Source organism: Papio anubis, chromosome 9, assembly GCF_008728515.1.
Source record: "Papio anubis isolate 15944 chromosome 9, Panubis1.0, whole genome shotgun sequence".
In the NCBI taxonomy this organism is placed as follows: Eukaryota; Metazoa; Chordata; class Mammalia; order Primates; family Cercopithecidae; genus Papio; species Papio anubis.
The window spans coordinates 105,852,359-105,879,618 of record NC_044984.1 but is presented as its reverse complement, the minus strand read 5'-3'; the positions used below and the strand labels follow the sequence as shown (position 1 = coordinate 105,879,618).

Sequence of the window (27,260 nt, the reverse complement as noted above, 5' to 3'; positions counted from 1 at the left end):
TATCCCTTTCTCTAGAGGGACTCAAGGGGTAAAGGCACTGAAGGGGTAAAACTTCATATAAAGAGGGTGTGGGTGGTGGTGGTGGTGGTGTTTTAAGACAGGGTCTTGCTCCGTCACTCAGGCTGGAGTTCAGTGGTGTGATCCTGGCTCACTGCAGCCTCGACATTCTGGGCTTAGTGATCCTCCCACCTCAGCTCCCAAATAACTGGGACTGTAGGCATGATCCACCACATCTGCCTAATTTTTAAATTTTTCTGTAGAGACGAGGTTTCGCCATGTTGCCCAGGCTGGTCTTAAACTCCTGGACTCACCTTGACCTCCCAGAGGGATTGCAGGTGTGAGCCACTGCAACTGGCCTTTTTTTCTCCTTTACTACTCTAGTGTATGCTGGAATATGAGGAAAATAATTATATTAGCTAGCAGTTATTAAGCACTTAACGTACCAGGCACTGTTTTAAGCTATGCTGTCTGTATGGAATATTACTTAATTTCCACAACCTTATGAGAAGATACTATTTTTTTTTCTTTTGAGAAGGTACTATTTTTATCTTCATTTCGTAGATGTTGAAATTGAAACACGGAGAGCTGAAGTCACAGGATTAAGGCCACAGAGCTGAGAAGTGTTGGGGTCGGAATTTGAACCCAAGCAATTAATGCTGATATTAGTTCTTGTGTGAATGGTAATTGTTTTGAAACAGTGATCCTAAATGATTATAATCTGGCAGTTCTGTGTGAATTTAGAGTTGCCTTCCCACCTCAGTTTGCTTAAAAAAAAACAAAAAAACAAAAAACCTCTAGCTTTACTATGTTTGGGTTGTCATGGCCCACCCCCTGCTGCCACTTCATTTGACTCATCTTTTTAGGGAGAAAATATTCAATAAGTGGTATAGGATTTCCCTTTCTAATAATAATTTAAACAGCAACAACAAGAAGCCTGAAATGGGAAGAACAAAATGACTCACCTAAGTGAGTTAACCTTGAGAGGTGGAACTTGATTTCTAGATTTTAGTTAATTGTCTAATTGATGTACTAAATATTAGTTACTTAAGTATTAAAACAGGTAGACATAATAGTAGTTGGGGAGCTGCTGTAGATGGGATAGTTTGAGAAGGCCTCTCTCAGGAGGTGACATTTAAGTTGGTAACTAACAAGAAAGGGGCAGCCGTGTGAATAGCTGGAGGGAAGAGCATTCTTACAGTTTTACTGGAAGGGGGTTAGAGGTATGTAGTACCCTTATGCCAAAGAAAATTAGTTACTTCTATACAACCAGTGTGATTCTAGAAACCTGGATCAATGAAATATTTTGATTATATAAAAAAATCTGTTACCCAGACCTTGTTGAAATAGCATTAGAAACTACTGAAGGACATATAGAGGAGTAGTGTTGAAAAATGGTGATGGATGAGCAGAATGGTGAAAAATAAAAAGACATGAAGCTCTATACTTATATTGTATGGTGACAGTACCAGTAGAAATTGCAGCGTTTTTTCCCCCCAATTTTTTTTTGTTTGGTTTTTTTTTTGAGACGGAGTCTTGCCGTGTCACTCAGGCTGGAGTACATTGTCATGATATTGGCTTACAGCAACCTCCGCCTCCCGGGTTCAAGCGATTGTCCTGCCTCAGCCTCCCAAGTAGCTGGGATTACACGCGTGTGCCCCCACGCCCGGCTAATTTTTGTATTTTTAGTAGAGAGGGGATTTCATCATGTTGGCAAGGCTGGTCTTGAACTCCTGACCTCAGGCAATCCACCTGCCTTAGCCTCCCAAAGTGCTGGAATTACAGGTGTGAACCACTACATCTGGCCTCCCCCAGTTGTTGAAACAATAATGGAAGGTAATTTTATTCTTAGATTATTTAATGTTTGTCAGTTATCAGGATGCATTAGATTGTTTGTATATATTGTTTTGCTTGTTAATTAACACAGTGAATAAGACAGACAAACATATGAAAATGTACGTTTATTTTTTTGAGACAGAGTCTGTTGCCTAGGCTAGAGTGCAATGGCACAATCTCGGCGCACTGCAACCTCTGCCTCCCAAGTTCAAGCGATTCTCCTGTGTCAGCCTCTCGAGTAGCTGGAGCCATGAGTGCACGCCACCATACCCAGCTAATTTTTGTCTTTTTAGTAGAGATGGGGTTTCACCATGTTGGCCAGGCTGGTCTTGAATTCCTGACCTCAAGTTCTTTTTTTTTTTTTTTTTTTTGAGATGGGGTCTCGCTCTGTCTCCCAGGCTGGAGTGCAGTGGCGAAATCCCAGCTTACTGCAACCTCTGCCTTCTGGGTTCAAGTGATTCTCCTGCCTCAGCCTCCTGAGTAGCTGGGACTACAGGCATATGCCACCATGCCAGGCTAATTTTTGTATTTTTAGTAGAAATGGGGTTTCACCATATTGGTGAAGCTGGTCTTGAACTCCTGACTTCATGATTTGCCTGCCCCAACCTCCCAAAGTGCTGGGATTACAAGCGTGAGCCACCGCACCTGGCCTGTTTCTGGAATGTTAATAATCTTGTTGTCATTTCAACAGTGCTCACAGCAGCTTCACCAGGTGTAGATTCCATCTTAAGAAACCACTTTCTTTGCTTATCCATAAGAAGCAACTCCTCATCTATTCAAGTTTTATCATGAGATTGCAGCAATTCAGTTATATCTTCTGACCCCACTTCTCATTTTAGTTCTCTTGCTTTTTTTTTTTTTTTTACCACATCTGCGGTTACTTGCTCTACTGACGTCTTGAACCCCGCAAAATCATTCATGAGGATTATAAGCAATTTCCTGGCCGGGCACAGTGGCTCACGCCTGTAATCCCGGTACTTTGGGAGGCCAAGGAGGGCAGATCAGCTGAAGTTAGGAGTTCAAGACCAGTCTGACAAACGTCGTGAAACCCCGTCTCTACTAAGAATACAAAAATTAGGCAGGCATGGTGGCGGGAACCTATAATCCCAGCTACTCGGGAGACTGAGGCAGGAGAATCGCTTAAACCTGAGAGGCGGAGGTTGCACTCCAGCCTGGGCAACAGGAGCGAAACTCCATCTTTAAAAAAAAAAAAAAAACAATTTCCTCTAAAACTCCGCTAATGTTGATGTTTTAACTTCCTCCCATGCTCATGGATGGCATTTTCCATGGCATCTAGAATGGTGAATACTTTTCAGAAAGTTTTCAATTTATTTTGCCCAGATCCATCAGAGAATGACTATGAATGGCAACAGTAACCTTACAGAATATCTTTCTGTCTTTCTCTCTTTCTCTTTCTCTTTCTCCCTCTCTCTTTCTGTCTCTCTCTCTGTCTCTCTTTCTCTCTTTCTCTTCTCCCCTCCGCCCCCCTTTTTTTGAGACGGAGTCTCGCTCTGTCCCCCAGGCTGGAGTGCAGTGACGCCATCTCAGCTCACTGTAAGCTCTGCCTCCCGGGTTCACACCATTCTTCTGCCTCAGCCTCCCGAGTAGCTGGGATTACAGGGGCCCGCCACCATGCCCAGCTAAGTTTTTGTATTTTTAGTAGAGACGGGGTTTCACTCTGTTAGCCAGGGTGGTCTCCATCTCCTGACCTCGTGATCCGCCCGCCTCAGCCTCCCAAAGTGCTGGGATTACAGGTGTGAGCCACCACGCCCGGCCCCCTCCCCTTCTTTTTGAGGCAGCATCTCACTGTCTGTTGTCCATGCTGGAGTGCAGTGGCATGATCTCAGCTCACTGCAACCTCCGCCTCTTGGGCTCAAGTGACTTGGGAGTAGCTGGGATTACAGGCGCCCACCACCACTTCTGGCTAATTTTTGTATTTTTAGTAGAGATGGGGTTTCACGATGTGGGCCAGGCTGGTCTCGAACTCCTGGCCTCAAGTGATCCACCTGCCTTGGCCTCCCAAAGTGCTGGGATTATATATGTGAGCCACTACGCCTGGCCTAATTGACCTAATTTCAATATTGTTGTGTCTCAGGGAATAGAGAGGCACGAGGAGAAAGGAGAGAGACAAGCTGACTGCTGGTTCGTGGAGTAGTCATAACACACAACATTTATTAAGATTGCTGTCTTATATGGACAGTTTGTGGTGCCTTAAAACAAATCAGGGTAATGTCAACGATTACTGATTGCAGATTAGAGATTACTATAACAGATACAATAATAATTGTAAATTATTATTTACAATTATTGTAAAATACAATCTGTATTCTAACAGGTACAATTGTAAAGTATTACAATTGGGCAAAGTTTGATAATATTGTGAGATTTATGAAAATGTGGCACAGTCACAAAGAAGGCACATGTTACTGGAAATACGGCACTAATGGACTTGCCCGACTCTAGGTTTCCATAGACTTTCAGCTTGTCAAAAATGCAGCATCTGTGAATTTCAATAAAGCAAAGCAGAATAAAATGAGGTGTGCATGTATTGCCATCATATGTACACTAGTAAAATACCGTTTTTTCTTCAGCAGGTGGATCAACCTCAAATTTTAATATAAAGCATTACTTAAATGAGAACATGGGGACTTTCATGACGTTTCTTACTTGTGTGTGCATAAAATTTCCATGAAAATAATTTAATGCTATCCAGCAGTTTATTTTAGAAGTAAGTACTGGAGGCTAGGCATGGTGGCTCATGCCTGTAATCCCAGCACTTTGGGAGGCTGAGGTAGGAGGATCACTTGAGTTCAGGAGCTGGAGACCAGCTTGGGCAATGTAGTGCGACCCCGTCTCTACAAAAGAGAAAAGAAGTACTAGAGTGTTACAGCTCTTACAGAATTTGTCTAGCAGGTTTTCCAGTCTTTACCAGAAATGCCCCCATGCAGAAGTAGTAAATACTGATTCATGTAAAATAATAAACAACTTTATCTTTCATTTTTTTAAAAAAAGGGTCTTGTAATGTTGCCCAGACTGGCCTTTAATTCCTGGGCTCAAGCGATCCTCTCATCTGAGCCTTGTGAGTAGCTGAGACTACAGGCTGCACTACTGCACCTGGCTCTGCTTGATTTTTAATTGTTGTGTTGCTGTTGCAGCTTTGGTTTCTTTTTTTTTTTTTCTTCAGTGCAAGGATGGGCAAACTTTTTATGTAAAGTCTCAGATAATAAGTATTTTAGGCTTTAAGGCCATATAACTTCTCTGTTGCATATCCTTTTTTCTTTAAACAATCCTTACTATTTTTTTTTCCATTTCCCCTCAAATTCCTTTTACCATAAGCAACTCTTGAATAACTTAAAAATCATTCTTAGTCCAGAAGCCAGACCAAAACAGGTTGTGGGCTGTAGTTTCCTGACCCCTGACTTAAAGATTGATTGCTTTGAAATGGAAAGTTGTGGGGTTTTTTTGAGATGAAGTCTCGCTCTGTCGCCCAGGCTGGAGTGCAGTGGCACGATCTCGGCTCACTGCAAGCTCTGCCTCTTGGGTTCACGCCATTCTCCTACCTCAGCCTCCCAAGTAGCTGGGACTACAGGCGTCTGCCACCACGCCCGGCTAATTTTTTGTTTTTTTAGTAGAGACGGGGTTTCACTATGTTAGCCAGGATGGTCTCAATCTCCTGACTTCGTGATCCACCCGCTTCAGCCTCCCAAAGTGCTGGGATTACAGGCGTGAACCACCACGCCTGGCCTGAAATGGAAAGTTTTTAACTTTCTTCTTTTTTTCTTTCCCCTGTTCTGATTGGGCTGTTAATTCATTGGATATTTACTGAGTGTATATCATATGAGGCATGATTCCTCTGCTAATTTTGGTAGTGGTAGAAAGATACTTTCGCCAAGCTTGGTTGTTCAGGTTTTCATTTGTCCAAGAGTTCCTGACCAAGTGTAAATGGATGTTGAAATCAAGTTGTTTCTTTGGCCACACAATGTGCCTTTGTGGCTATATCTATGTGCTTCTGGTGCCTCCTTTTAATTTTCACAAAGACACTGCTTGCCAACCACACTGTTTTCCCTAATGTGGGGCTATGACCCCCTGGAAGAGGCATCATTTTCTGATTTTCACAGAAGCATAATACGGTCAGGTGATGGTCCTGAGTAGTGGGCATATGACAGATACACTGGTAATTATAATACAGATCTAAACTGGAGAGTTGAAAACAGCATTGTGTATTTGATTGAGATAATCTAAGGAAGGCTTCCTGAAAAGATGGCATTTGAGTTTCAAGGCTGAGTAGGATTAAGTATTATTACTTAAAAAATGTGTTGGACAGTGCACTAAGTAGAGTTAACAAGTCATATCACTTACAGTTTCCAGTTAAAAATATTTTGCTTACACATAATTTTAGACTTAGAAAAATTGCAAAGATACTACAAATAATTCTCATATATTTCACCTACATTCTTCAAGTAACGTTTTATCATATTCACCTTTACGTTTTCTCTGTATTGGTATTTGTATATATAAGGTTTAATATAAAATAAAAATTACCTTATTAAACATATGAGAGACATGATGCTTCTTTAGCCCTAAATACTTCAAATTGTATTTCCTAATAACAAGGGCATTCTATTTCAAAACCACAGTACAGTTTAAGGAGATTAATATGTGTCAAACTGTTACGCTGTTTACAGACCTTTTCTTCTAATGTCCTTTAAAACAGTCAACAAATCAACATTTTTTTCTGGTCCAAGAACCAGTAAATACATATATTCTACATATATGTATATGTGCTATGTGTACATATATATGTATTCTGTTTATATGTATTCTACATATATATGTACCTATATATATGTAGAATATATATATTTACTCCCCCTGTCCAAGAACCAATCCAGGATTGTTACCTTCAGTTATCGTGTATCTTTGGTCTCCTTTAATCCAAAGCAGTTCCTTTGTCTTTTATGACTTGACACTTTTGAAGATTATAGGTTATTTTGTAGACTGTCTCTCAGTTAGGGTTTATTTTAGGTTTCCTTATCATTAGATTCAGATATTTATTTTTGGCAGGAATACAACAGAAATGATTTGTGTGTTTTTCTCATTGCATGATATCAGAAAGTGCATTATATATATTTGTCCCATTACTGGGGTTGTTAACTTTGATCACTTGGTTAGGGTTGTGTCTACTAAGTTTCTTCACTATAAAGTTATTTTTCACTTTGTCATTTCATCAGTATCTTGTGGGGAGTTACTTTGTGGTTATATAAATACTCTGTTTCTACTTTCCCTTACTATATTTAGCGTCTATGAACACTTTTGCCTGAAACAGTTTTTTACTATGGTGTTACCAAGTGGTGATGCCCCTTTCTTCCATCACTCTGTGTACATTTTTTTTTTTTTTTGAGACGGAGTTTCCCTCTTATTGCCCAGGCTGGAGTGCAGTGGCGCAATCTCAGCTCATTGCAACCTCTGCCCCACCAGGTTCAAGCAATTCTGCTTCAGCCTCCTGAGTAGCTGGGATTACAAGCATGTGCCACCTCGCCCGGCTAATTTTGTATTTTTAGTAGAGATGAGATTTCTCCATGTTGGTCAGGCTGGTCTCGAACTCCTGACCTCAGGTGATCCGCCTGCCTGAGCCTTCCAAAGTGCTGGGATTACAGGCGTGAGCCACCACACCAGGCCTCCTTTTTCTCTTTTTTAAGAGATAGAGTCCTTTGTCATCAAGGCTAGAGTGCAGTGGCATGATGATAGTTCACTGCAGCCTCAAACTCCTGGGCTCAAGTGAACCTCGCACCTGTAGCTGGGACTACAGACACCCACATAACACCTGACTGTTTTTTAAAACTGTGTTAGAGATGGAGACTTGCGAAGTTGATCGGGATGGTCTTGAACTCTGAGTCTCAAGTGGTCCTTCTGCCTCAGTCTTTGGATTAGTTGGCATTACAGGCGTGAGCCATTGTACCTGGCAAGTGAATATTTTCTTTCTTTTTTTTTTTTTAAGATGGAGTCTGGAGGCCGGGCATGGTGGTTACACTTGTAATCCCAGCACTTTGGGAGACTGAGGTGGGTGGATCAAAAGGTCAGGAGATCGAGACTATCCTGGCTAGCATGGTGAAACCTTGTCTCTACTAAAAATACAAAAAATTAACTGGGCGTGGTGACATACGCCTGTAGTCCCAGCTTCTTGGGAGGCTGAGGCAGGAGAATCGCTTGAACACTGGAGGTGGAGGTTGCAGTGAGTCGAGATCACGGCACTGCACTCCAGCCTGAGCGACAGAGGGAGATTCTGTCTCAAAACAAAAACAAAAACAAAAATGGAGTCTCACTCTGTCGCCCAGCCTGCAATGCAGTGGCATGATCTTTGCCTCTGAGTTCAAGTGATTCTTGTGCCTCAGCCTCCTGAGTAGCTGGGATTATAGACATGTGCCACCATACGTGGCTAATTTTTGTAGTTTTAGTAGAGATGGAGTTTTGCCGTGTTGGCCAGGCTGGTCTTGAACTCCTGACCTTAGGTGATCCACCTGCCTTGGCCTCTTGAAGTGCTGGGATTACAGATGTGAGCCACTGCGCCTGGCCAAGTGAATATTTGCTAATGTAGCATTTTTTTTTTTTTTTTTTTTTGAGATGGAGTTTTGCTCTTGTTGCCCAGGCTGGAGTGCAGTGGCACGACTTTGGCTCACTGCAACCTCCAACTCCTGGGTTCAACAGGTCTCCTGCCTCAGCCTTCCGAATAGTTGGGATTACAGGCGTCTGCTACCACACCTGGCTGTTTTTGTATTTTTAGTAATGATGGAGTTTCAGCATGTTCGCCAGGCTGGTCTTGAACTCCTGACCTCAGGTGATCCACCTGCCTTGGCCTGCCAAAGTGCTGGGATTAAGGCATGAGCCACCATGCCCGACCAGAGACTATTCTTTTTTTTTTTTCTTTTGAGGCAGAGTCTCGCTCTGTTGCCCAGGCTGGAGTGCAGTGGCACGACCTTGGCTCACTGCAACCTCCACCTCCTGGGATCAACAGTTCTCCTGCCTCAGCCTCCCGAATAGTTGGGATTACAGGCGTCTGCTACCACACCTGGCTAAGTTTTTGTATTTTTAGTAATGATGGAGTTTCAACATGTTGGCCAGGCTGGTCTTGAACTCCTGACCTCAGGTGATCCGCCTGCCTTGGCCTTCCAAAGTGCTGGGATTAAGGCGTGAGCCACCATGCCTGGCCAGAGACTGTTCTTTTTTTTTTTTCTTTGAAGGCAGAGTCTCGCTCTGTTGCCCAGGCTGGAGTGCAGTGGTGTGATCTCGACTCACTGCAAGCTCTGCTTCCTGTTTTCACACCATTCTCCTGCCTTAGCCTCCCAAGTAGCTGGAACTACAGGTGCCCACCGCCACGCCTGGCTAATTTTGTTTTTGTGTTTTTAGTAGAGATGAGGTTTCACCGTGTTAGCCAGGATGGTCTCCATCTCCTGACCTCGTGATCCACCCGTCTTGGCCTCCCAAGGTGCTAGGATTACAGGCGTGAGCCTCTGCACCCGACCGAGACTGTTCATTTTTATTCATACCTTATTCCCTCTGTTCTTTGGATTGCATAATCTGTCTCAGTCTGCAAAATTGTTATTTCGTCAGTTCAAATCTCTGTTTAGTTCTCTAGTGAATTTTTCATTTTAGTTACTGTATTTTCAACTTGACTTCCATTTGGTTTCTTTAAAATAATTTCTCTTTATTAATATTCTTTATTTGATGCAATATGATAATCATATCTTTTTTTTTTTTTTTTGGATGGCGTCTTGCTCTGTCATCCAGGCTGGATCTTGGCTCACTGCAACCTCTGCTTCGTGGATTCAAGCGATTCTCCTGCCTCAGCCTCCCAAGTAGCTGGGACAACAGGTGCATGTCACCACACCCAGCTAATTTTTGTATTTTTAGTAGAGACTGAGTTTCACCGTGTTAGCCAAGATGGTCTCGATCTCCTGACCTCGTGATCAGCCCACCTTGACCTCCCAGCGTGCTGGGATTACAGGCATGAGTCACTGTGCCTGGCCAATCATACCTTCTTTTACTGCATTAATTATGGTTTTCTTTCGTTCTTTAAACCTGTTTATAGTGACCACTTTTGAAGTTCTTACTAAATCAGACATCTGGTTATACAAGCAATTTCTATTGCCTACTTTTTTTTTCCAGTGGGTGGGGTTATACTTTCCTGTGTCTTAGCTTGTCTTGTCATTTTTTGTTGAAAACTGGACATTTTGAATAATGTAGTAACTCTGGATACTGGTCCTCATTAGCCTATTGTTGGGGGGGGGGTGGTTGTTACTGTTATTTGCTTATTTGTCTAATGACTGGCTGAATGATTTTAGTGTTCTATCCTTCTTCCCTCCCTGTACAGTGTGACGCGTCTGATGCTGCTTTTCTTGGGATGCAGCCTTGGGTATGCCTACCATCATTCTGGAATCACAGTGATTTTGGCATGGCTTTGTCTCTTTTCCTGACTGTACCCAGCTGTTAAGCTACACTAATTACTAGATGATGCTATAGAGTCATTTCTTGGTGTCCTTGGGAGATTGGTCCCAGGACCCCCCTGTTGGATATAAAAATTTATGGATGCTCTAGTCCCTCATAAAATGGCACAGTATTTGCATATACCTGTGCACATCCTCCTGTATACTTTGTCATTTCTAGATTACTTGTAGTACCTAATATGGTGTAAATACTAGGTAAATAGTTGTTATATGTTTTTTATGTGTTTGTTTTTATCGTATTTATTTTTAAGTGTTTTTCATCTCGAGTGGTTGAATCTGAGGGTGTGAGATCCTCAGATGTGGAGGGCCTGCATTGTTTTTCAGTGATGCTTTGGGGCATAAACTGCTCCACAGACTGATCTGATCAAATTTTAGCTTCTTTGAAGGGATAGTTTCTGAGATCAGTGTTTTAAATTTGTTCTGATCCACGGAGGAGTCCTCCCAGCTCTCTTTCCCTAGTTTTGGCAACCTACGATTTAGCACTTATCTCCAGTGATTCTACCAGTCTCCTCCTACCAAGTGCCTTTGAAAGCATCATGAACTCTTTCATACCTTGTTGCAAATGAAATTTCTTTGGGAAGAGATTCTGAGTTGTTTTCTCCTAAATTTTGGTACAATATGTGTAATACACCATTTCAACAATTTTAAGCGCATTAAATTTTTTTTTTTTTTTTGAGATGGAGTCTCGCTCTGTCGCCCAGGCTGGAGTTCAGTGGCCTAATCTTGGCTCACTGGAACCTCCACTTCCCAGGTTAAAGTGATTCTCCTGTCTCAGCCTCCCCAAGTATCTGGGATTACAGGTGCGTGCCACCACGCCCAGCTAATTTTTGTGTTTTTAGTAGAAACGGGGTTTCACCATGTTGGTCAGGCTGGTCTCGAACTCCTGACCTTGTGATCCACCCACCTCGGCTTTCCAAAGTGCTGGGATTACAGGCCTGAGCCATGATGCCCAGCTTATGTATTGCTTTTATATGTATTTTAAAATTTATAAGTTCTCCTCCTATGGTGTTTTTGTACTACGTGATTTATTTGTTAAACTGTCATCTTTGGCCGGGTGTGGTAGCTTGTGCCTGTAATATAGTTAATATATTCTTCCATCTTAATGTTTCTCGTAAACTGGTAGTAGATCCGTAAACTTGATTAGGTCTATCCTATTGTATCATATCAGAAGTTGGGTTTTTTTTCTTTTCTTTTTTTTTTTAAGGGAAATTGTTTGAAAGTAGAATGGTAAAGTGAACCCCTGAACACCTATCACCCAGCTTTAATAGTTATCAGCTCATACCATTCTTGTTTGATTTACAACCCCATTGATTTCTCCCTTCTGTATTATTATTATTTAGTTACTTATTTTTTGAGACAGGGTTTTGCTCTGTCACCCATGCTGGAGTGCAGTGGCATGATCACTGCAGTCTTGACCTCCTGGGCTCAAGTGATCCTCCCACCTCTCCCTACCAAGTAGCGGGGACCACAGGCTTGTGCCACCACACATGGCTAATTTTTTATTTTTTGTAGAAACGGGGTCTTGCTTTGTTGCCCAGACTGATCTCAAACTCCTGCACTCAAGTAATCCTCCTGCCTCAGCCTCCCAAAGTCCTGGGATTACAAGCATGAGCTACCACATTCAGCATGTAAATTTCTTTATATTAATTTGACTGACATTTTAAGTCACACTTGAATTTCATATTCGGCAACTATTGAAAGCATAGAGTCCTGGATATTAGTGTTTTGTTAAACTTGATCTATCTAACCATAAATATACTTAGGTCTAAAATGTGCTCTTGGCCTTTTTTTATTGCAATTCAGTATTTGTTTCTCTATTAAATAGTAAAATACTTGGTTTGAGATATTAATGAAAAGATTAAAAGTGAAGCATAACTTGAAGGGATACAAAAAGAAACAAGAATTTAGACTTTAATGGATTTCAGAGAATACTGCTTCGATATGCTAACATTCTTCTTGGGTGTCCAACCATGTCATAGATCAGTGGAAATCAGTGGTTTCTGTATTCTGTACTGTTTTTTATATGATAATACTTTCCTGGTTGAATGATATGTTCTGTTGAGTAAACTCCATGGTCAAACAATTACTTTTTATTAAAGATGTAACCACATAATCACTAAAAAGAACAATGTGACTTATTTAAAGGGGATTATGTTTTTAAGTCTTTTACATAGCTTTGTAGGGAGGCCATATGAATTTAAGGACAGTTCGTGGCATTTGTTCAAGGTTTTGTAACTTGGCATCTCAGCAACCACCAGGATACCAGATCATCCTTCTAAGTAAGATTTAGGCATTTTTGCCTTCATGTACAGACTATAAGTAACCACCTGCTACCCCCCACTAAAGCCATAAATTCAAATGATGTTTGAAAAAGTACAGAATTTCTGTTAGATGAGGTAGTTTATTCCTTGTGATACAGTTTCAAAGAGGCAGCATAACCTAGAAATGAAAAACTTAGACATGGAATCAGATATACCTGGTTTAAATACCAGCTCTACTGCTCATGAATTGGATGATTTTGGTCAAGATATTTGATTGGTAAGGCTCAGTTTCCTCACCTGTAAGGTAGAGGTGATAGATTAGACATGTTCCATGTGAGGTACTTAGTATGGTGTCTTTTTTTGTAGTGAGATCTATGAAAGATAAATTATTAGTCATATTCCTTAGACTTCAGAAGTTTATCTCTGTGCCATGTTTGAGGCAAAGTTACAGAATTAGAACGTTAGAAATGAAAGGAATCCTAGATATCATTTGATTCAAGTCATTGTTTTCTGGATGAGAGAAGAAAGTAAGGAAAGTGACAGAGTTGGAGACCAAGCTGGGACTGGCCTTCAGAATGTTTAGAGTACTCTTCTAGGAATGGACCAGTCATGTTACTAGACTTTTTGGACCCTGAATTGTGCTTTTCCTTGAGTGTTTTGAATTTTGGTTTGAGTGCTGTGATTATTTTATTAAAACAAGATTCCAGTCCTATTGTCATGACTAATGTTTATGAGAAATGTAACATTTCACTTTAACGGTGTTTTTAAATTATTCTAAGGGCCCTAATCTTTTTCAGTGGAATAAGCTTTAGGTTGTATTATATTCTGTAATTCACATAAAAATAGAGTTCATCTTTACTTGACAGCCGAATTTTGTGTACTGCATCTTTTCTGAGGGAGAGAGTTGGCAAGGAAAGGCACTTGTTATAACAATCCACACATATAGACACATATTATTTAGAAATGAAAGTGCTTTGAATGATTTAGCTTATTTTCAGTTTTGTTTTTTTTTCCCTGCGGTTGTAATCATATGACCTGTTTTTCTTGTTTGGGTTTTTTTTTTTTTTTTTTTTTTTGAGACAGAGTCTTGCTCTGTCACCCAGGCTGGAGTGCAATGGGGCGGTCTCAGCTCACTGCAATCTCTGCCTCCCAGGTTCAAGTGATTCTTCTGCCTCAGCCTCCCTAGTAGCTGGAACTACAGGCACATGCCACCACACCCAGCTAATTTTTTAATTTTAGTAAAGATGGGATTTCACTGTGTTAGCCAGGATGGTCTTGAACTCCCGACCTCGTGATCTGCCCACCTTGGCCTCCCAAAGTACTGGGATTACAGGCATGAGCCACCGTGCCCAGCCCATATGACCTGTTTTTCTTTTATAGATGGGGGAGAAATACGGGAAGTGGCTTGGTGTCAGTCATCTGTGTCAGTTAAATCAAAAATATAATCTGTATTTTGCTTCTGAGTAGCTCTTTATAACAGTGATTGGCTACTTTGGGAGTAAAGATTATTATTTAGAGACAGGGTCTTGCTTTGTTGCCCAGGCTAGACTGCAGTGGAATGATCATAGCCCACTGCAGCCTCAAACTCCTGGACTCTGGTGTTCCTGCCTCAGCCTCCTGAGTAGCTAGGACTAGAGGTGCATGTCACCATGCCTGGCTATGATTATTATTCATTTGCGTTTAACATTAGTTTTTTTCTTCCAGTAGGCTATTTTACTTTATTTATTTGATTTTGATAAAGTTTGATTATTTCTAGTTTCCTTCCTTCTATGACCCCTACCCATTCTGGGTCTCCAGGCAAGCAGTGCACAGGTAGAGCCATCCTTAGGTAACCTTTAGACTTAATATTAGGTGAGCTCTTCCCACAGATAGCCTCTCCTTTATTTGAATGGAATTATATTTTAAGTTTGGAAATATTTTTCAGCTTATTTAGCCTGTTGAATTTAATAAAAATAATATTTAATCTTTTCAGAGGTCGAAACAGTAACAAAGGACTGCCTCAGTCTACGGTGAGTAACTTTAATGTTACTTATTGGGGAAAATTAGTAGCTAAAACATGATCTCTAACCACAGACCAAATGCCAAGGCAAAAAATTCCCTTCTCTTGAATTTTATCACAGATAACTTGACTGTTTAAGTATATTATTATTAGCCTACATGTGTTTTTTTTTTAATGATTCTATGCATAAAATGTAAAATTATTTGTTGTATTAGTCCATTCTCACAGTGCTAATAAAGATATACCCAAGACTGGGTAACTTATAAAGGAAAGAGGTTTAATTGACTCATGCTCTGCATTGCTCGGGAGGCCTCAGGAAGCTTACAATCATGGTGGAAGGGGAAGCAAACACATCCTTCTTCACATAGCGGGAAGAAAGAGAAGTGCTGAGCAAAGCAGGGAAAGCCCCTTATAAAACCATCAGATCTCCTGAGAACTCACTATCATGAGAGCAGCATAGGGGAAACTGCTCCCATGATTCATTTATCTCCACCTGGTCCTGCCCTTGACACATGAGAATTATTACAATTCAAGATAAGATTTGGGTGGGGACACAGAACCAAACCATATCATTTGTAAATAGTATTTTTTTTCATGCGTAATAATAAGAACAAGTCATTTGTTCTTTTCTAAATGACTAAGTGCAAATCTAAGTGAAAAACCTCCAAGATACATGTTATGAATACCAAGAGTGGAGTCTGCAGAGTTCTTTATGCTTTTTATTTTGAATTAATGTGCTTTTTTTCTGCTGCTTTCATTTTTCTACTTTGGCTTTCTGGTCCTAAATTTTGGAATGTTACCAATGAAATTGAACTGGACCTAAAGGGCAGACGGTATAAGTTCCATGTAATGGAAGAAATAAATGAGAAGCTATTACAAATTTTTGAGACGTTGCCTTTATTAGACAGATTGTTTTACAAGAGTCAGGAAGATACACACGTATATAGTAGTAATATGGAATAGTGTGGTTGATCAGACTTAAGCACTGTCATTGATGCAGATATGCTGGAAGAACCTAGTCAGGGTTTTTCTGTGAAGCTATGACCTGGCTTCCTAGCCCGTTTATTTATACTTTACCCTTCTTAGGGTATATTTCTGTGAGTTTTAACAAATCCATACAATCAGTGTAACTACCACCACAATCAAGATAATAGAACAGTTTCATTGCCCACCAAAATCCCTCAAATCACTTTTTAGTGAACCCTCCTCTCTTTCCAACCATTGATTTGTCTTCCATCCTTATGGTTTGTGTCCTTCCTCCTTTATGGAAGTTGACTTTTGCTTTTTTATATCACGTTTAGTCAAAATATCGTTAGTTGGTATGACTGATAACACTTGAAAACCTGACCTTCTGTTCCTTCTGTTCTCTACAGAAGCAGAGTATTAAATAAACAAAATCTTCCTTTAATACACGTAAGGTATCATAAACCTAACTAAACATTTTGCAACAAAATAAACATTAACTTTATATGCAAGTGTAAATACAGGCTGAGTATCCCTAATCAGAAATGCTCTAGAATTTCACATTTTGAGTTAGGGATGTTCAAGCACTAAGTATAATGCAGTATCCCCAAATCCGAAAAAATCCACAGTTTGAAATACTTCTGGTCCCAAGCATTTTAGATAAGGGAGATTCAATTTGTACTAATTTCTAATAGTCTTTTTTTTTTTTTTTTTTTTAATATTCCAGATTTCTTTTGACGGAATCTATGCAAATATGAGGATGGTTCATATACTTACATCAGTTGTTGTAAGTTATTAGATTATTGGGGATAAACTGCCTTGGGGGTAGAATAAAGTAATTCCATGAAGTTAAAATATGGATAAATGATTGTCAAAGTAACATTGCTTAGATCATGTTTAGTCAGGATGATTTAGAGAAATAGGTTAGAACTCCCTTTATCCAGTCTAATATAATTCATTGTAACAGTACAGTTGGTCCTCTGCATCTGTGAGTTCCATATTTATGAATTCAGCCAACCTTGGATCAAAAATATTTGATAAAAAGGCCAGGCACAGTGACTCACGCCTATAATCCCAGCACTTCGGGAGTTCGAGGTGGGCAGATCGCTTGAGCTCAGGAGTTTAAGACCAGCCTGGGCAACACGGCAGAACTCTGTCTCTACAAAAAGTAAAAAAACTAGCCGAGCTTGGTGGTGTGTGCCTGTAGTCCCTGTGACTTGGGAGGCTGACGTGGGAGGATTGTTTGAGCCTGGGAGGTGGAGGTTTCAGTGAGCTAAGATCATGCCCCTGCACTCAGCCTGAGCAACAGTGCCAGATTCCTTCTCAAAAAAAAAAAAAAAATTTTTTTTTTCTTTTTTTGGGAAAAAAGATGCAAGGTCGCATCTGAACCAAAGATGTACAGACGTTTTTCTTGTCATTATTCCCAAAACAATACAGTATGACAATTTACGTATCATTTATATTAGATATTATAAGTAATTTAGGGATAAAGTATTTGGGAGAATGTGCTTAGTTATATGCAAATACTATTACTTTATGTAAGTGACTTAAGTATAATGTAATTCGGTATCTGAAGGAGGTCCTGGAACCATTCCCCTACCAATAACAACAGACAACTGTATTCTTTTTAACCCTGCGGTGTGTGTAAAATAATATTAGTAGTTGATTGTCTTTTGTACATTATTTTGTCAAAATAGCTGGGGTCAGACATGTTTGGCTTCAGTATTAAAATTCGTACTGCAAGCTCTGAGTAGAGCCTCCTGAAGAATTTCGAGAGTTCAGTGTATTGTTAATGTTTTGAAATTTTTTTATTGTTTTGTTAGTGAATACCTAATATTGAAGGAAGCCTGATGAGGTATAAAAAGTAAAATGAAAACAATTATCCCTGGTGACCAGATAATATACTGTTTCTTTGATAAATTAATTATATGTTTTTAGGGCTCCAAATGTGAAGTACAAGTGAAAAATGGAGGTATATATGAAGGAGTTTTTAAAACCTACAGTCCGAAGGTAATTTTTACTTTTTTTTCTTTTTCTTACAAAGTAAAAGAACGTATTCATAGTCAGTGCTTTACCTAGTTTTTAAAGCCACTTTGAATGATTTTACTCCTCAGTTTCAAATACTGATTATTTTATAGACTGGTTTTTGTAATCAGAAAGACTTCTTGATGTGTGTGCTTATTAAAATATTTCAATCACTTTTAAGCATTGTGAACTAATAGAGGGATGTAGTGGTTAATTTTTTCTCTTAAAAAATTATTATTAATGTACTTAAGACAAACCATAGCAACAAAAAACATTTAGAAGTGAGGATTTTTTAAATGATGGAATGGATAATAAATCGTATTCGTTGGAAAAAGGATGTGATTATCAGGTTCTCTTGAGATTATTTTTGTCAAAGGCATATAAGAACTGGTACCTTGATGAGCTAAAGAATTCCTAACAAATGTTATTTTGTAAATGTTTTGAATACTTACTTGTGTTTTTCATTTTAGTGTGATTTGGTACTTGATGCCGCACATGAGAAAAGTACAGAATCCAGTTCGGGGCCAAAACGTGAAGAAATAATGGAGAGTATCTTGTTCAAATGTTCAGACTTTGTTGTGGTACAGTTTAAAGATATGGATTCCAGTTATGCAAAAAGAGGTGGGTTTTGATTTCCTAAATATGCCTCATGGTTTACTAAATTTATTCAAGCATAGATTTCCACAGTGCTGTTACAAACTTTTTTAAAAGAAATATCTGGGCCGGGTATGGTGGCTCATTCCTGTAATCTCAGCACTTAGGGAGGCTGAGGCAGGTGGATCACCTGAGGTCAGGAGTTCAAGACCAGCCTGGCCAACATACTAAAAATATAAAAATTAGCCGGGAGTGGTAGCGTGCACCTGTAGTCCTAGCTTCTAGGGAGGCTGAGACAGAATTGCTTGAACCCAGGAGGCAGAGGTTGTAGTGAGCTGATATCACACCACTGCATTCCAGCCTGGGTGACAGAGTGAGACTCTGTTTCAAAAAAAAAGAAAAAAGAAATATCTGCTTTCTGGAATAACCCAAGTAAGGCAATTTTTTAGAAAAATGGGATTTTTTTTTTTTTTTTTTTTTGACGGAGTCTTGCTCTGTCGCCCAGGCTGGAGTGCAGTGGCCGGATCTCAGCTCACTGCAAGCTCCGTCTCTCGGGTTCACGCCATTCTCCTGCCTCAGCCTCCCGAGTAGCTGGGACTACAGGCGCCCACCACCTCGTCCGGCTAGTTTTTTGTATTTTTTAGTAGAGACAGGGAGTGTTCGCCAGGATGGTCTCGATCTCCTGACCTCGTGATCCGCCCGTCTCGGCCTCCCAAAGTGCTGGGATTACAGGCTTGAGCCACTGCGCCCGGCCGAAAAATGGGAATTTTAATGCATTTTTGTTGGAAAAACTTTTAGTACTTTAGAGAAAAATAGAGTTTTTGTGATCTCTTAAAAAATTAGTTTGTAAAGCATTTTCTACAGTTTTGTGGTCAAGAATGCTACTGATTATATTCAGCTGAAAATTTTTTGTCCCATTTGTCCTACAATGCTTTCGTTTATAAGTGGGCATGTGGCAAATCTGGAAAGAAATCAAAGCATAGGGCTAAGGAAGAAAGGTAGAGAACGGCTGGTAGAAAACAGTTGTCTAATGAAAATGAAAAAGGGTAAAGAAGTAGAACATGTATATTTAAAAAATAGAATATGAGGCAAGATTTTGAGAATTTAAAAGCGATTATGTGGTTATATTAAAAATTTAGTCTCTTTTTAAGTGTCCATTGACGAACAAAGTGGGAATTCCTGTTACTCATTTGCAGAGCATTATTGAATGTTCAGTAACATATTGCAAGGCACTTCTGGGCAATCCTGAACTTGGTTCTCAAATTCTTTTTTTTTTGAGACGGAGTCTTGCTCTGTCCCCAGGTTGGAGTGCAGTGGTGCCATCTCACCTCACTGCAATCTCTGCCTCCCGGGTTCAAGCGATTCTTCTGCCTCAACCTCCTGAGTAGTTGGGACTACAGGAGTGTGCCACCACACCAAGCTAATTTTTGTATTTTTTTTAGAGACGGGGTTTCACCATGTTGGCCAGGATGGTCTCGATCACTTGACCTCATGATCCGCCCGTCTCGGCCTTCCAAAGTGCTGGAATTACAGGCATGAGCCACTGCGCCCAGCCGGTTCTAAAATTCTTTTATTTATTTGTATATGCCAAATTCTGTAGTGAAATACGTAATTCTGTTGTAAATTGTAATTCAGTGCAATTTGATTTTCAGTATTCAAATCTATACCAAGAGCTGTTTTTTGTTGGGCTGATTCTTCTACACTGTTACATGGAAATAATAATATACCAGGTTTCTTTCTCTTAGACTTAGGAGTCTTTCTCTTGGCTTGCTTTTTCAGAGGCTAACAGTACTGGGTATTCTTTAACTGTCTTGATATGCTGATGAAAGCACAGTGTTCTGTTTTTGAATCTTCTCAAATGTCCTTGTCTTTGATTCACAACTCTTTGTCTTAAGAGGCCTTCAGCATCCTATACAAATAAACAAGTCTTTTTTTAGCAGCTACCTTTGGAGTTGATTTTTGTTTATGCCTATGAGTACTAAATTATTTATACTTATACTATTGAAATATTCCACTGTTATAAATTCAAAAATTGATTTTGGAAGATAAAATTTTAGTTGAATTTAATACATAACACTCTAGAAAGAGTATTGGCCACAACAAAAAAAAAGGTTCCTTACTCTGTTGGGTATCAGGTCATTTAATAGCCATTTACAGTATGCATTGTCTTTTTGTTTTTATGATGAATTGGCATTTCCCAAATGTGGAAGACTGAATATTACTTTGAGATGTTTGTGATGGTCCATTCCTTGCTCCTCTTCAAAATTAATGTCATTAAATTTTTATTACTTTATGTCTTTATTTCTCAGATAATTTTAGTTCATTATAGAAAGGCAAGAAAATACAGATCAGAATGACAACTTTGAAAATCTCATTATACTCATAAGGGGATGGGTATATTTTGCTATATATTACAGAATTAGTTTTCTTGATGAGGACATCTACTATTGGAGTAATTTCAGGTATTTTATTTCTTCTTTTCTTTCTTTCTTTTCTTTTTTTTTTTGAGATGGAGTTTCGCTCTGTTGTCTAGGCTGGAGTGCAGTGGCCTAATCTCAACTCACCACAACCTCCATCTCCCAGGTTCAAGCGATTCTCCTGCCTCAGCCTCCCAAGTAGCTGGTACTAGAGGTGTGTACCACCGTGCCTGGCTAATTTTTGTATTTTTAATAGAGTGGGGGTTTCACTATGTTGGCCAGGCTGGTCTTGAACTCCTGACCTCGAGATCCACCTGCCTTGGCCTCCCAAAGTGCTGGGATTACAGGTGTGAACCACCACGCCTGGCCAGGTATCTTATTTCAAAACTTAGAGTGCTTTAGTGAATTATACAATTGTGTCCAGTGTATAGTATCCTGAAAATAGTATGAAGTCATGTGTTTAGGACTTTTCAGGTCTCTTAAGCTAAGTTAAGACTATCCAGGCAGAAATTGCTCTCTTCTATAAAAGAAGAAAAGTATTAATTTGGAAGTACAATCAGTATGGATAAATCTGTTTTAGAGTTATTAATTGGCATGATTTTCTCTCTCTCTTTTGTTTTTTTTCGAGATGGAATCTTATTCTGTTGCCCAGGCTGGAGTGCAGTGGCGTAATCTCGGCTCACTGCAACCTCTGCCTCCTGGGTTTAAGCGATTCTCCTGCCTCAGCCTCCCAAGTAGCTGGGATTATAGGCACATGCCACCACGCCCTGCTAATTTTTGTGTGTGTGTGTGTTCTTAGTACAGACAGGGTTTTGCCATGTTGGCCAGGCTGCATGGTTTCATTAATAACAAAATTAAGGCATTTAGTACTGCATCTGGATTTTTATTATTTTGTGTTAGAGACTTACTCAGATTACTCCCAAAGTAAAGGAAGGTATGGCTTAATCAATGCTTCTTAATGCTGGGTTCACGTTTAGTCACGCGGGGAGTTTTTAAAAATGTTTTCACTTCTTTTTTTTTTTTTTTTTTTTTTTTTTTTTTGAGACGGAGTCTCGCTCTGTCGCCCAGGCTGGAGTGCAGTGGCCGGATCTCAGCTCACTGCAAGCTCCGCCTCCCGGGTTCCCGCCATTCTCCTGCCTCAGCCTCCCGAGTAGCTGGGACTACAGGCGCCCACAACCGCGCCCGGCTAATTTTTTGTATTTTTAGTAGAGACGAGGTTTCACCGTGGTCTCGATCTCCTGACCTTGTGATCCGCCCGCCTCGGCCTCCCAAAGTGCTGGGATTACAGGCGTGAGCCACCGCGCCCGGCTAAAAATGTTTTCACTTCTAAAGATCTTGGTTTAATTATAATTAGCCTGGGTGAGGCTCTGGGCAGTCAAGGGTGTGAGCTATGGCCTTCATGTGATGAGATCCCAGGAGTGGCTCTGTTCTGTGGCCTTGAGAATTTGTGCTTTCTAGGCCAGGTGCGGTGGCTCACGCCTGTAATCTCACTTTGGGAGGCCAAGGTGGGCAGATCATTTGAGGTCAGGAGTTCGAGACCAGCCTGGCCAACGTGGTGAAACCCCATCTCTACTAAAAAATTAAAAAATTAGCCGGGCATGATGGCACATGTCTATAATCCCAGCTACTCAGGGGCAGGCTGTGGCAGAAGAATTGCTTGAACCTGGGAGGCAGAGATTGTGAGATCGCGCCACTGCACTCCAGCCCAGGCGACAGAATAAAAAAAGAATTTTTGCTTTTTTTTCTTGCCTCACAGTCCCCTTTCTGTCTCAGAATCGGCAACTGCCTGAAATAGTCTCTGCTGTTATCATTTGGTAGTACTTTTCTACATCTTGAATGGATAGATGGATTGAGTGTTTTTTATAATAGAAGTGGGTGAATGATTAGAGTATACTAATATGACATTGTAGTTTCCTAAAAGTTAGGAATTGATTTCGTTTCTGAGCTTTTATCTTATAATTCTCTTCTGTAATAGTGCTGTCAGATTCTTAAGGTTGATAATATTACTACAATTTGAGTGCATATTCTATGTGCCAGACTCTGTGCTAACAGATTTGCCTACACTTGTTCACGTAATCATCACAACTTGTTTCCGTAGCAGGTACAGCTATTATCCACATCATAAATGAGGAAACAGAGGCATATTTAGGAAACTTGCTAAAGTGAGGACACAAATCTAGCTTTTCCACTCTAACTCATGTTCTTAACATTATACTGCAGTGACATAAGTTATGTGGTTTGTTGTTTATCTCAGTTAGTTGTTTGTTTTGAGACGGAGTCATGCTCTGTTGCCTAGGGTGGGTACAGTGGCATGATCTTGGCCCACTGCAACCTCCGCCTCCCGGGTTCAAGCGATTATCTTGCTTCAGCCTCCTTAGTAGCTGGGATTACAGGCACACACCACCCACACCTGGGTAATTTTTGTATTTTTAGTAGAGATGGGGTTTCACCATGTTGGCCAGACTTGTCTCAAACTCCTGACCTTAGGTGATCCGCCTGCCTGGGCCTCCCAAATTACTGGGATTATAGGCGTGAACCACTGCGCCCAGCCAAAGTAAGTTGCATGGTTGTTAAAGGATTTTTCCACAAATAAAACTAAAACTAAAAGTAAAAAAAAAAAAAAAAAACTCAAGAAATACAAGATGCAGACTATTATGTTGTTCAAGATTTTGTGTGTGTGTGTATTTTAAATCTTTGACTTTATTTTTGGGGAAACCTTTTTGTTTCCTTTTCCTTGGCACAGAGTTTCTCTCTTGTTGCCCAGGCTGGAGTGCAATGATGCAATCTTCGCTCACCGCAACCTCCGCCTTCTGGGTTCAAGCGATTCTCCTACTTCAGCCTCCCGAGTAGCTGGGATTACAGGCATGTGCCACCATGCCCAGCTAATTTTGTATTTTTAGTAGAGACAGGGTTTCTCCATGTTGGTCAGGCTGGTCTTGAACTCCTGACTTCAGGTGATCCACCTGCCTAGGCCTCCCAAAGTGCTGGGATTACAAGTATGAGCCACCGTGCCCGGCCAGGGAAACCTTTATTTTGAGACGGAGTATTGCTCTGTCGCCCAGACTGGAGTGCAGTGGCATGATCTTGGCTCACTGAAACCTCTGCCTCCCAGGTTCAAGCGATTCTTCTGCCTAAGCCTCTGGAGTAGCTGGGATTATAGGCGCCTGCCACCATGTCAGGCTAATTTTTGTATTTTTAGTGGAGACGGGGTTTTACCATATTGGCCAGGCTGGTCTCAAACTCCTGACCTTGTGATCCCCCGACCTTGGCCTCCCAAAGTGCTGGGATTACAGGTGTGAGCCACTGCACCCAGCTGCTGGGGAAACCTTTTCTTTCTTTCTTTCTTTCTTTTTTTTGTTTTTTGAGACGGAGTCTCGCTCTGTTGCCCAGGCTGGAGTGCAGTGGCGCGATCGCGTCTCACTGTAAGCTCCGCCTCCTAGGTTCATGCCATTCTCCTGCCTCAGCCTCCCCAGTAGCTGGGACTACAGGCGCCCGCCACCACGCCTGGCTAATTTTTTGTATTTTTAGTAGAGGCAGAGTTTCACCGTGTTAGCCAGGTTGGTCTTGATCTGACCTCATGATCCACCCGTCTGGGCCTCCCAAAGTGCTGGGATTACAGGCGTGAGCCACTGCTGGGGAAACCTTTTAACATGAGTAAGGTCAGTGTGACTTTTAAGTTCTTGATGCTAACATCATTGATTTCAATAAAGTTTAAAAGTTATACTCATGCATATATGCAAATGAGTAAAAGGCTTAGAAATAGTGACTTCTTATGGTACGATGAATAAATTTCATTTGGTCTCTTGAATGTTATACATGTTCCAGTTGATTTACTGACAAACTGAAAGTAGCTTTACATCTTATGAGCTGTGAGTCCCCTTGGCACATTCATAATTAGAGGAGACCATCAGATTATCATTGGAAAATCAGTTTTTATTTATCCTTTATTTGAATTCCAGTGTAGACAGATCTGAGATTCTCTTCATTTTGCCAAAACTTCTTATCAGCCGTTTTTCGCTCTGTGTTCGTGTACCTTTGGAATTGTCCTGTTATCTCTGCTTGTTTTTTACTTGATTTTCCATCCATTTCCAGTATTCCTTTCTCCTCTATTTTTTTTCCTTCATTTTCTTTCTGCTCTTCCTGTTGCACTATTATTCATGTTTTTCTCTTTACTCCAACTCAACTATGGCTGTACTTCTGTTTTCTTATTCCATTGTTCCTCATACTTTTTCCTACTGCTTCATTTTCTTAGTAGGATTCTCATCCTAGATGATAGGGGTCAGCAGATCTACCCATCAGTAAATAAATTTTATTGTAGCATAGCTATGCCCATGCATTTGTGCATTATCTATGGCTGTTTTCATGGCTGTAGCCGTAGAGTTGAATAGTTGTAGCTGACTGTAGGGCTTGCAAAGCCAGAAAATTTGACTGTCTCTTTACAGAAAAGTTTGCCAGCCCTTGGCCTAAATCATATTTTCCACTGCATTTAGGGCTATTTAGGACTGATCAAAAATACATGCTATACTGGCTTTGGTGAAGTAACACAGAACATGTTCTTTTTTTTTTTTTTTTTTTTTTTTTGAGACGGAGTCTCGCTCTGTCGACCAGGCTGGAGTGCAGTGGCCGGATCTCAGCTCACTGCAAGCTCCGCCTCCCGGGTTCACGCCATTCTCCGGCCTCAGCCTCCCGAGTAGCTGGGACTACAGGCGCCCGCCACCTCGCCCGGCTAGTTTTTTGTATTTCTTAATAGAGACGGGGTTTCACCGTGTTAGCCAGGATGGTCTCGATCTCCTGACCTCGTGATCCGCCCGTCTCGGCCTCCCAAAGTGCTGGGATTACAGGCTTGAGCCACCGCGCCCGGCCAACACAGAACATGTTCTGTCCTTTAAACTTATAACTAATTGCATGCTTTGATTCTAATACTATATAATATCCTGCGATTCCTTATTCATGACCATTTTAATTGGATTTAGTCTGAAGAATTACTTTCGCTTAACAGATTCTTTGTCACATTTAGTGAAAAATCATGTAAGGAAAAGGTTGGTTAATGGAAAAGATCTCCATCAACTGACCACTCCCTCCCTTATCTACAAATTTATCTTCCTCCTCCGTGCCATCTTTTTTTTTTTTGAGATGGTCTTGCTCTGTTGCCCAGGCTGGAGGCAGTGATGCAATCACAGCTCACTGCAGCCTCGACTTCCCAGGCTCAGGTGATCCTCTCACCTCAACCTCCTACATAGCTAAGACTATATATGCATATTACTATGCCTAGCTAATTTTTTATATTTATATTTTTTGTAGAGATGGAGTTTCCCCATGTTGCACAGGGTGGTCTCAAACTGCTGGGCCTAAGAGTCTTCCAAAAGACTTGGCCTCCCAAAATCCTGGGATTACAGACATGAGTCACCACACCTGGCCTCGTTATTGTTTTTCCTCTGTTTTTAGTAGAGACGATTTTTAAGCCAACTTCTTCAATCATGCCCTTGACTCTCTCCCTTCTACCTACCTCCTCGCTCTTTTTTTTTTTTTTTTTGAGACGGAGTCTGGCTCTGTCACCCGGGCTGGAGTGCAGTGGCCAGATCTCAGCTCACTGCAAGCTCCGCCTCCCGGGTTCCCGCCATTCTCCTGCCTCAGCCTCCCGAGTAGCTGGGACTACAGGCGCCCGCCGCCTCGCCCGGCTAGTTTTTTTTGTATTTTTTTAGTAGAGACGGGGTTTCACCGTGTTCGCCAGGATGGTCTCGATCTCCTGACCTCGTGATCCGCCCGTCTCGGCCTCCCAAAGTGCTGGGATTACAGGCTTGAGCCACCGCGCCCGGCCCTCGCTCTTTTTTTTTTAAAGATAGAGTCTCCGTCTGTCACCCAGGCTGGAGTGCAGTGGTGCAATTTCAGCTTACTGCAGTCTCCACCTCCCAGGTGCAAGGGATTCTCCCCCCTCAACCTCCTGAGTAGCTGGGGCTATAGGCATCTGCCACCATGCCCGGCTAATTTTTGTATTTTTAGTAGAGACGGGGTGTCACCATGTTGGCCAGGCTGGTCTCGGACTCCTGACCTCAAGTGATCACCTGCCTTGGCCTCCCAAAGTGCTGAGATTACAGGCGTGAGCCACCACGCCCGGCCGTCTTATTTTCTCCTTGTTCTTTTATACCACTTCTCTGTTTCTGGACTCTTCAACATCCTCCTTTCTACTTAATCTTTCCTTTTAGCCTGAAAACCTATTCGCTTCCTGCTCATCCTAAAAAGGATTCTTTTTTTTTTTTTTAAAAGACAGAGTCTCGCTCTGTCACCCAAGCTGGAGTGCAATGTCACCATCTGGGCTCACTGCAGGCTCCACCTCCTGGATTTGCGCCATTCTCCTGCCCCAGCCTCCCGAGTAGCTGGGACTATAGGCACCCGCCACCTTGCCCGGCTAATTTTTTGTATTTTTAGTAGAGACCATCCGTGTTAGCCAGGATGGTTTCGATCTCCTGACCTCGTGATCCGCTTGCCTTAGCCTCCCAAAGTGCTGGGATTATAGGCGTGAGCCACTGTGCCCGGCCCAAAAGGATTCTTTTTAATCCTGAATTCTTCTAGCCATTATCCTGCCTAAGGCTACCGTTAACCTCTAACTGCCAGGTCCTGTGGAATCTTTTTCTGTCTTTATTGCTGCACTTAAATGTTCGTTTCACCC

General features: G+C 41.2%; 1 protein-coding gene and 1 non-coding gene across 21 annotated transcripts in view; both read left to right on the top strand.

Annotated features, from left to right (window-relative positions):
* Positions 1-27,260, top strand: part of ATXN2 (ataxin 2) — a 155,529-nt gene that overhangs the window by 30,334 nt on the left and 97,935 nt on the right. For all 20 annotated transcript variants that reach the window (XM_021922948.2, XM_021922950.2, XM_021922947.2 and 17 more), the window contains exons 2-5: positions 14,568-14,604; positions 16,285-16,344; positions 17,496-17,567; positions 18,053-18,203. In XM_021922948.2, the coding sequence (XP_021778640.2) occupies positions 14,568-14,604; positions 16,285-16,344; positions 17,496-17,567; positions 18,053-18,203 (320 nt within the window). The remainder of the gene's footprint in view (positions 1-14,567; positions 14,605-16,284; positions 16,345-17,495; positions 17,568-18,052; positions 18,204-27,260) is intronic.
* Positions 4,713-4,775, top strand: LOC116269028. Its single transcript, XR_004176348.1, has one exon. It is a non-coding gene; the product is annotated as a U7 small nuclear RNA (small nuclear RNA).